This window comes from Brachycentrus maculatus, unplaced genomic scaffold (genome assembly GCF_059751285.1).
Source record: "Brachycentrus maculatus isolate JH-2025_06_01 unplaced genomic scaffold, ASM5975128v1 h1tg000626l, whole genome shotgun sequence".
In the NCBI taxonomy this organism is placed as follows: domain Eukaryota; kingdom Metazoa; phylum Arthropoda; class Insecta; order Trichoptera; family Brachycentridae; genus Brachycentrus; species Brachycentrus maculatus.
This window is the reverse complement of record NW_028281363.1, coordinates 128,787-138,945: the sequence shown is the minus strand read 5'-3', so window position 1 is coordinate 138,945 and position 10,159 is coordinate 128,787. Positions and strand designations below refer to the sequence as shown.

General features: G+C 31.4%; 1 protein-coding gene across 1 annotated transcript; it reads right to left on the bottom strand.

Moving 5' to 3' along the window:
* Positions 1–649: 649 nt before the first annotated feature.
* LOC148300957 (uncharacterized) lies at positions 650–6,751 on the bottom strand. Its single transcript, XM_088274035.1, has 11 exons — positions 6,655–6,751; positions 6,183–6,286; positions 6,038–6,109; positions 5,811–5,960; positions 5,056–5,254; positions 4,068–4,238; positions 3,774–3,982; positions 1,980–2,197; positions 1,518–1,707; positions 806–952; positions 650–721 (listed from the first exon to the last, which is right to left on the bottom strand). Exons 1-11 carry the CDS (start codon positions 6,749–6,751, stop codon positions 650–652), a joined length of 1,629 nt encoding a protein of 542 aa, XP_088130161.1.
* Between the last annotated feature and the right edge of the window lie 3,408 nt (positions 6,752–10,159).

Genomic DNA, 10,159 nt, shown 5'->3' with positions numbered 1-10,159 from the left:
TTCAGGGAATTTGAGTAGTGTGGTTGTCAATAATGGGTAGAATTAGTGAATATTACATGTGTGTAAAGTGATCACTTAAACCAGCCTATAACGGTCGTCAGCCCCGTAAATGCCTAGACTTCCATATACTTCTTCATCTTTGATGAGATGTGAAAAAAAAAGTATTATTACCATATATATTTTGCATCTGGTAAGTGGTATGTTATTCTGTTTGTTTTTATGTAGCTTTTTTTATACTTGTATATTCGCCACACCTTACCTACCTTTAAAGTGGTGACTCTGACGTGATTTAATCACAACGTCACCTACCTCGAAAGATTGACCCCGACATGGTAACAGCAATATATAAGCATGTGAAAAGTAGCTCTTTTATTAGCTGTTTTACGTAATCCTTAAGAATTGGGACACCAGTTTTTCTGTAAAGTATCTACCCAACAATTGCCGTGGAACCCGCCATTAACGTGTGTAATTGATTTTTTTTCTTTTTCATATACTCGTAGACTCATATATAAATGTTTATAAAGTAAATAAGTCAGGAAGGCCTGTATAAGATTGCCCATTCTTTGTTTTTTATTCATCTGAAATATTTGTTCAAATGGATCAAAGTAAAATATGCTACATCCAGACTAGTTTTATTCCATATTTGTTTTTAGGCTTCTTGTATCGGAGATGTTGCTTTGTCCTCTCCTTCTGGGCCCGCTTCTTCTTCACCATTTTCCACCTGTTTTGAACATATATCAGATTACATACATGTTTTTCTTTTGTATCTTGCAAATAATATAATACATTGTAATGTTTTTTTTACCTCTTCGGCTTCTAACGGATCCATACCATCATCACTTTCAACTTTATCACCATTTTCTTCAATTTCTGTCGCAATACTTTGCTCAGCAGTTTTCTCCGACATTTCTGATTCCACTTTTTCTGCGGCCTTAGACGCATCAGCCCTTTTCTAAAAAACATTTTAAAAGTAATATTTGTAGAAACACAATATTCACTATAAATCTAGATAGCATTGCATTAATCTAATGCAGCGCTCTATTCATTGATGCGTATGAGGTTCATAAAAATAATAAAACTCATTTCAAATATATATTACTGATTTTTCACTCCAATATTTATGTGATATACTCTGGACTACAAACCTAAGCAAAGGACTTATTATCATTGATCTTATGGTCAAAATAACATTGCATTAATCAGATTTACTGGCCTATGCACCACTGGGTGCGGATGGGGTTCAGAAGAAGAAAAAATTTCACTCAAAAAGCATATTACTGATTTTTACTTTAATTTTTAATAAATATACTGTGGACCTGAAGCACAGGATTGATTACCTAGCCTTTATTAAACTAACGAACAAAATAAATTTGCATTTGTTAAATGCCGTTTCCCATGCATCATTGGCCGTGAAAGAGGCTCAAAAAAAAGAATACATTTATAAACAAATTTTCGTTCACTTGTTTCACTTCTGGTTTGTCATCGCTTGTATCAAGTAAGTGCTCTATTCTTATTACCTTTCCTTTCTTCTTCTTGACTTTGGTGACCACTTCTGGTGGTTTTTCTCCATAACCGGGCGGAAAGAAGATGCTGCACTCCTTGGCACCTTCGACCGCATTAGCGCTCATGTAAGTAGGGCCTAATTCAACAAATGTGTTAACTGTTTCTCTGTTTACTTTTGACAGCATTAACACTAATTTCTCACCACTGAAAAAAATTCTTCGATTTTAATGGACACATTAAAAATACAACACTTTTGGGTAAAACATAAAATATTGGCTACTCATTTTGTCTAGCGCAATCATTTATGAATCCATGTCTTAAATAATGCGTTCAATTGTATTCTTACTAAATTATAAATGAAACACTTGTTTTTTACCGCTTGAGTATTATATTTTTTAATGACTAGTTTCGGAAGCTACAGATGCTTCCATCTACAGGTTTAAGTATAAATTAAAGCATTAATAAGGATGTCTTACTATTCTTTTTGCTGATGTTTGTTTTCATACTCCTCCAATGTTATCCCAATATTTTTGATATTCAGAAGATCACCAGAGGCATAGAATCCGAGTTTAAGGACCTCATTTTCATGTGTAGCACACGCATCTAGAACTTCCCTCCTTTTGAACGCATCGTACATAACGGCTATATGGGGTGGCACTGGAGGTAATTCAGGTTCCACAAACTGAGCAATCGTCTGAAATGAAAGCGAAAATAATGTCCCAATTATTTTATTAGAGGTTTGTCTGCAGACAGGAATAAATAATGGAGGCCGAGGTAAGTATATAAATACTAAATAAACCAATTTATGTAAAACAAGACTTTTAACAACTTCTCTTGGAATTGGCTAGAAATGTTCGATGTTTTGTGAGAATAAAATGATTACATTTCGTTGAAGGTTGATCAGGAATTTCCAAAGATTTAATAAGTAGAAGTAAATATGTAATCACACTTATATCACAGCAATAACACTAGCCAACAATTTACAACTTTTATTTTGTAACTTGCATGAAAATACCTGGTCTATACAAACAATAATATGACTGTAACATCAAAACGTGACGTGATACAAGCTTGTCACCATGCAAACTTTGAATAAGAACGATTAACTTAGTCCAAATCAGTCATCAACATTTCAGTTACTGAATCATTGTTGGCCAGTGTACATACAGTTGGTTAGTGTTAAAAAACAGTGTCGTTTTTACGATTTAGCCCTACTAACTTTTATTTGACACGAACTCTTATATTTTTTCAAATGTGTCTCAACTTGATATGAAATATGTACATGGAAGTCTGAGCATCCCATGGCTTATGACCTGGCATATTGCTGGCTTAAGCGATCACTTTACAGTTTCAGTTTGATCCAGTTTCATATTAAGTTTAGACACTTTTGAAGAATGGACATCTCATCCGTAGGGTGAATTATCCAGTGTCCGATTTAATAAAAAAATATTAATATTTTTAACTTTTATAAATCAGGATCATGCCAATTGACTTAAATCTGGAATTGATCAATAGATAAGCAAATACAACTTGATAGTAGTTGATGAAATATTGCACACGTAGGTACGAATACTACTGGTATCGGAAATGTCAAGCATAACGGATGGTGTCTGCTTTCGCTGTCTTGGTTTTTGACACATGGTCACCTATATTTATTTATTTATTTTGCAAAACATATTACATACATAAGTCATATATATAATATTCCCGATGAGTAATTTCTTTTTCTCATTTTGGGACATGGAATTTAGGTTAACAAGACTGAAACACAAATAATAAAGTTACAAAAAGATTTTTAAAAATTAGCAAAACTAATACATGGCAAAATATAAAAACAATAAACAGGTATAATAAATAGGCATAAGAAGCATATTTAAAAAAAATAAATGAGAAAAATATAAGGTAAGAAGCATATTTTAAATAAACAAATGAGAAAATATAAAAAATGAGAAAATATAACAAATGAGAAAATATAAAAAACATAAGGTAAAAACAAAATAAGAAAATATGACTCAACACTACATGTATACCTTTCCATAAAATACCTTTTCAGATCATTTATTTTGAATCCCCGAATGGGTTCTATTTTATATAAGTATGTCATATTTAACTGCATGAGGGAAGGATATAGGTAGCGAGTAGCGGCCTTTTCTATTTGATAGTAACTATCTTATATTTGCGATTCAGATTACCTAAGCAATATTTGTACATCTCTGTAAAAAATTTAAGAAGTGTAGAACAAAAGTTGGTCGGAAAAAAGTTAAACATACTTTTGGAAAAAGTATGTTGATAGCAGCAGCTTTCGATATAGGATCCTTTGGAGTATATATTCCTGGAATTGTGTGGTCATCTTCAGTCTTTATCGACAGCTTCTCCGCTACAGTATGGAACACTTCTTCCTCCTTTTCTGGATCATCGCTTCCAGTCTGCGTTCTCTCCGATTTAGTGACGTCCTCATACACAACTTTCTTCACCTTTTCTACAATAATGTAAAAAAAATACAACACAAGCCACTGGAAATTTGTAAGAGACTCTGAGGATAGATAAAAAAACTCGTACTTTACCTAAAATATCCCCTTTTTCAGGTGCGATTTTCAGTAAAATTGTTTGACAAGGTTTTTCTAGAAGAATGTTGGTAGCAGGTTCATTTTCCAATATATCAGGATTATCAAAGAATAAGGAGTTTATTTGATCCTTGGTCAATATTGGTGTTTCTTTGTCTGTCACTGAAATACCTGTTGAAAGGAATCGATTATTAAAAAAAAATACTTGACATACTGTTACGTTAGCCTAGACCTTTAATTCGAAATATCTTTTTTCCTTCACAATGGTATCACACAGTAAAGTACGCGATCGTTCAAATTGGAGAAAAAACAACTTTGGAGGAAAAATATTTATTTCAATGATCATTCTCTAGCGTGGTAATTACTAAGCTGAGAATTAAATTTTGTTATTTTATAAGCTAAAAATCACTTGCTAGCCAGGTCATTACTTAGCTGAGAATTAAGTTATGTTATTATATCAGCTATGAACTATATTTTCACCGGGCCATTACTTAGCTAAGGTTACATTAAGGTTACTTTATCATCTAAAAAAATCAGATGAATATTTTATTTTATTTAAAATTTCAAATGACGTTTGAAAATCTAAGTCGATAAATATATAAATCAAATAGTTTTTTTGTGCATCCATATTTAATACTTTAATTTGATTTTTCTTGTAAATTAATACTAAAATGCATAATTATTTTTAAAAAAAACATACCGTTTAAAGTTAATTGATTGATGCCTTTTTTTTCAAACAAAAGGAGTACGCAGGCATCGATTTTTTAATTTAAGTAATAATTTTTGGTCTTCACTTTAATTGAAACCTACGTACATATCTACACTACATATGTGGATAGATCATTGGATTGGATTGTGGTGATAACTTGATTCATAAGTATAGGAAGGCAAGGTGATTAGTCCTACGCTACAGATCTAAGAGAGGAGTGAAATATGTTCGAAGGGATAAAGATGGCTACTGTTAAATGGCATGGTATAAAATACGTGCCCAACTGATCCCAGGATTCGTAAATCATTTTATGGCCATCAAAAGCGTGCGGCCAGAACACAAGAACGTCCAGTTCCGCAATAAACGGCGCCATTAGTTCACACCGTTTCCGGCGCCTTTCCGCGTTTGCAGCTTTCGCCGCTACATTTTCTATTTCCGCTATTTCCGCCAGCAGCTTGTCCTCGACGGCTTTCCTGGCCTGAAAACGAAACGAAAGCGAAAATGAAAATGCCTGCGGCAGGGGGTATTACTTGTTTACGGAAATTATTTCGTTACAATTTAAATTGCGTCATTTTACAGGGAAATAAGCAGTCGAGGAAATATAATTTGGCTAAAATAGTTCGTGTATTAAATTACTTTTAAGCATTTTAGTGGATAAAATGCTAGAAATCGACACAAAATACAATGTTTCTATTACGTACATATTAAACTTAAAATATAAACTAGTGTTAACCGATAGATAATAATATAGTTAGTGTAAATTTTTGACATCCAAACAAAAATGAAGAAGAATTATAAGCTACATATAAAAATTGAAATCATGTTTTCAGGCGGGGTATGTGATTTTAATTCAGGATTCGGAACTTGCATACAAGTAAAGAGAGTCTACTTAATTAAAGCTTCCCCTATTCCAACAAAGATCTCTGTGGTGAACTCACATGTATCACGAGTTTGATCCAAATATCTATGAGGTTTGGAAGATGACATTATGTATTTTATTAAATATTAGATTTTAAAAAAAACTTTAGGCTTACTTCTTCTGCCGGCGTAAGATGGTCAAAGGGTATCTGAACCCTCTCTCTTTCGTTTTTTTGCGCTTCTGCCTCATTTTTTAATTCTTGTATTATTAGTCTAGTTAATCTTGGTGCGTCTGCACCGAACATTAAATTGACAATGAATCCACCCTGTAAAAAACACAGTTTATAAAATCCAAGAAAAAATAGTACATCAGTTGGTTTATGAAATATTATAATTAACTTACTGCGATAAACATCCATGTTGGCTCGCTTTTTTTTCGAAATCGTTTAAGACAATCGATCCCATCAGATTTCGCCTGAAATAATATTAATTACTATCCCAACATCGTGTATATTTTCAATCATATTTGTATTAATTAAATCACTTACTATCGCTAAATGCAAGTTGTCTCCTCCTACTTCTACCTTTAATTTCTTCAAATTTCCTACCATTCCAATGCACGGCCCACACCATTCCGAATAAATATCTACAACTATAAAACATTATATATTGAAGAATACGTTTTTGCGAACAAGTATACATCACGGTAAATATTAAGAAAAGCGGATAATTTTATTCAAATATTTAGTTTTATTACTGTTTTTTTCTTCTTCTATCTTATCGAATCGTGACATCTCTGCTGATACTAAAAAAAACAGAGCAGCTCGCTTAAACATAATAATATTGAAATATTCAAATGAGCTTCTGAGTTTTTTCGCTAAAAAGCATAAACCCGAATTCGTTATGTTATTATTCCTCGATGTGAAATGCAAATTAGTACGTATCTCTTGTGTATAATTTGAGAACTGAAATAGATTAGACGCGTGCTGTTATAGATGCTAGGATCATGGTACCACCAACCTATGAGGCCTTCCTTTTCTAGCAGCTTCTGCCATTCCTCGGTATTGTTGACTTCTTGCTGGAGCTGAACTTGCCCTCCTTTTTTACCTGAAGCCATTATTTAGATAAAAATATTCATTAGTTTAAGAATTTCAATCGCGAAACTAGTATTGTTTACTTTCTAACACGTTCTGGTAAGGGTTGTTTATTTGTTGCTTGGTTACCCGAGTGAGGGCTGAACGAAATATTGAATATTATGTATGTTGAAGGAACGGATTGTATTCGTGCATTGATGTATGAGGAGGTTATCGACAAACCCTATATAAACGAAAATAAAAACATACATTTTAATAAAATTATCATATCTTTGTATGTCCGCTTTAGTTGTATAGTTTTTAGGGCGTTTGACTACCGTGGAGATCCCAGGTTCGATTTTTTAAGGGGCAAAATAAATATAAGAGATTTTTCACTCTATTTTCAATTTAATATCACCCTAAACTGGTAAAAACGAGCACGACTGATCACCTTGTCTTTGTGTAATTAACAATCAAGGTCGTCGATATGATGTAGTGCCCTATACATTATTGAGTGCGGATAAGGGTGGGAAGAAAAAAATCCGAATACATGTAATTTGTAGATACATATTTATTATTTTTTTACGGGAACATCCTGTCCATGGAGATTTTTCTACGTCAAGTTTACGCATTAATTAGTTTAAAAATCACCATCAAGCAGCTGATGACTCAGAGCCTTCTTTATAATTAATTAATCGAAGGAGAGGTATGTGTGTAATTTTAATTCCAGTGTAGAATATTTTATATGCATGTAAAATAAATCAACGAAAACTGCATTTTACAAAAATTTTGAACAAATCACACGAGATTATAACAATAAATAAACACATAAGAAAGGAAAACACCAACACATCATAACGATTCATATTACGGGCTAGCTTTACACAAAAAAAGCATTTTTAAAAGTTTTTTAAGCTTTTTTCTGATTTGTTGAATTTCTATGTCTACCGGTTTCGAGACGTACCTACCAGTCTCTTTGTCAGGACAATCACTATCACAGCATGCAAACAATACTACCCTTCACTACCATAGTACTATTAACACACTTAAAACTATACAAAATGTTTAACACATGCGATTTTTGGTCGACCCGAAGACCAACATGCACTAAAAGTTTCAGCATAAACACACGTTACGAGCCGAGGTTAAGCATGCACGTGCATGTAAACCTAACCACAAAGTAAATGCTTTAAATATTAATAATATTGAGAATATGTTAAATTTCCGTTATTGCAGGATTTGGATTAAGGTTATGTTAAATTTGGAATACATACAATTCTCTATACTCGAAGGCTAGAAGTTTACGTTTGATGATATTTGTGTTGAATCGGGTGGTTTGAGAGGTGGTGTTTGAATAAACTAATAATATGCTAATAAACAACAACCCAATTAAGTTGAAATGTTTGCGAGGCTACAGAATATCGTTTGGAATATTGAATATATTAAAATATTATGGAATTCAAATGCTGGCATAATTTATTGATTTAACCATTAACTCACGGTTTACCAGGGTCTCGAACCATAATATTTATTTGTTTATTTAATCATAAAACCCTTTCTCTACCACATGAACGTCTGATTTTTTTTATTTGTGTACCTGTGATGTTTACAAACAGTGATTCTTATCAATTAAAAAAAAAACGTTCCAAAATTGAACAACTAAGTGTATTTTTTATTATTAAAATTTTAAAGAAAACACTTATTTTTTTACCACTTGAGTTATATTTATTTTATTCTATCGACTTAAATTATAATAAAACGACTTAAATAAATTATTTTCTAAAGGTCTAAATAAAATATATATAACTCAAGTGGTAAAAATAAAGTGTTTTCTTTTAAATTTCATCATTTCTTACCACAAAGTGAATGCCGAAACAATAAATAAAATATATTTTTGTTGTTTTATTTTTTATATAAATAAACTGTCTAATTACTTCCATTATGCCGCTTCTATGCAGGAGTAGGCAGAGAGAATAGAACGCCACACCAATCTGTCTTTGCAAATTATCTTCGACTCTTCCACATTCATACACACATAATACCCGCCAATAATTCCTGACCACTTTCAAGCATTTGAAAAACTTCATCATAACTAGTTTCTTCGGCTTCGTCTACTCTTATTTCTAACTCCGTTCATCTCATAAAAGTGTTTTACTGCTTTTTCGTCACTCATTTGTTCCATACGTTCAAACCATTTTTAAATTACAAATACAAAATATTTGGTCAGAAAAAATAGTAAAAAGAAGAAAATTGAAAATAACGATGTCTCACCAAGTTACTTCATCGGCGACATTTATGGTTAAAATTAGTAAGTACTTATTAGTAGACATACATATTTATGACATAAATATAAGATTCTTTTCGAATTAATCAAAATACTAGGGAGAACACCAAAAATATAATTTTCAATTACATATTTTTATGAAATTTTTTTAAAGACCAGATATTTTATTTATTCATAAAATTTTGAGTGTGTCCAAATTTTTGTTTTAAATATCAGGATTTGCTCCACTTTAAAAAAATCATTAGTCGAGACATCAATAAAAACATCTTGATACAAATAACACTTCAGCGGAGCAAATTTGTAATTTGTGGAGAAAAAATTATACACCTCAAAATATTTTGAATAATTGCATAAAATGCGAAGTCGCGTTTTACGCAATTATTCAAATTGAAAAGTGATCCTAGTATCGTGGAAAAGAGCTTAAGAAAAGGAAAAGTTGTTTTTTAAAGAAAAAAAAAAGACTTCAAAAGTGATTTGAAATACAAGTATTTCTTAACTCGTTCTCTTACACTTGCACAATTCACAGTAAGGTTTGGAATAAAGGTAATTGAAAAAATTAAAATAAAATGAGAAAAAATAAAATCATTATAATTGAAAAGAAAACTTCACTAAATTTACCAAATTGTCCACCAAATTAAAAAAAAACGAAAAAAATAGAAAAAAACATAATTAAATAGAAAACTTTCAAGTTAACAAAATAGTACAAATAATAAACGAAAAACACAAAAGAGAAAAGATAATTTATACATTAAGGGTTCCTAAAAATTTAATAAAGAATTATATTTTTTTTATTTCAAGTTTTTAAAAACATTGAAGTTTCATACCTACCTGCACTGAATTTTGCATTATCAATATTAACAAGGAATAATATTATCTAAATCGTTTATTATAAATAGCTATACTAATCCATCATCCATCCATCTCAGGTAGATATATTTAAACATACTCGGAAAGGAAAACTGCAAATATTTATTTTAACTCCCCAAGGAATCGAGCCCGGGACCTCTAGCACGGTAGATAAACGTTATAGCCACCGCATTACGGTATTGAACTTGTAATAATGGATGTACAAAATATGTTTTGAGGCTTAATAAATAAATACTATGTTAAATTTAAAATTTTGTAAAAATGTAAGTTAATGATAATGTAATACAAGCTAATAAAATGA

Excerpts from the sequence above, each read along its gene's own strand:
- LOC148300957 (XM_088274035.1), bottom strand. The coding sequence starts at position 6,751 with ATGGCTTCAGGTAAAAAAGGAGGGCAAGTTCAGCTCCAGCAAGAAGTC. Across the intron at positions 6,287-6,654 it reads AGAAAAGGAAGGCCTCATAG|TTGTAGATATTTATTCGGAA; the intron begins GTTGGTGGTACC and ends AATGTTTTATAG. Across the intron at positions 722-805 it reads ATCCGTTAGAAGCCGAAGAG|GTGGAAAATGGTGAAGAAGA; the intron begins GTAAAAAAAACA and ends TGTTCAAAACAG.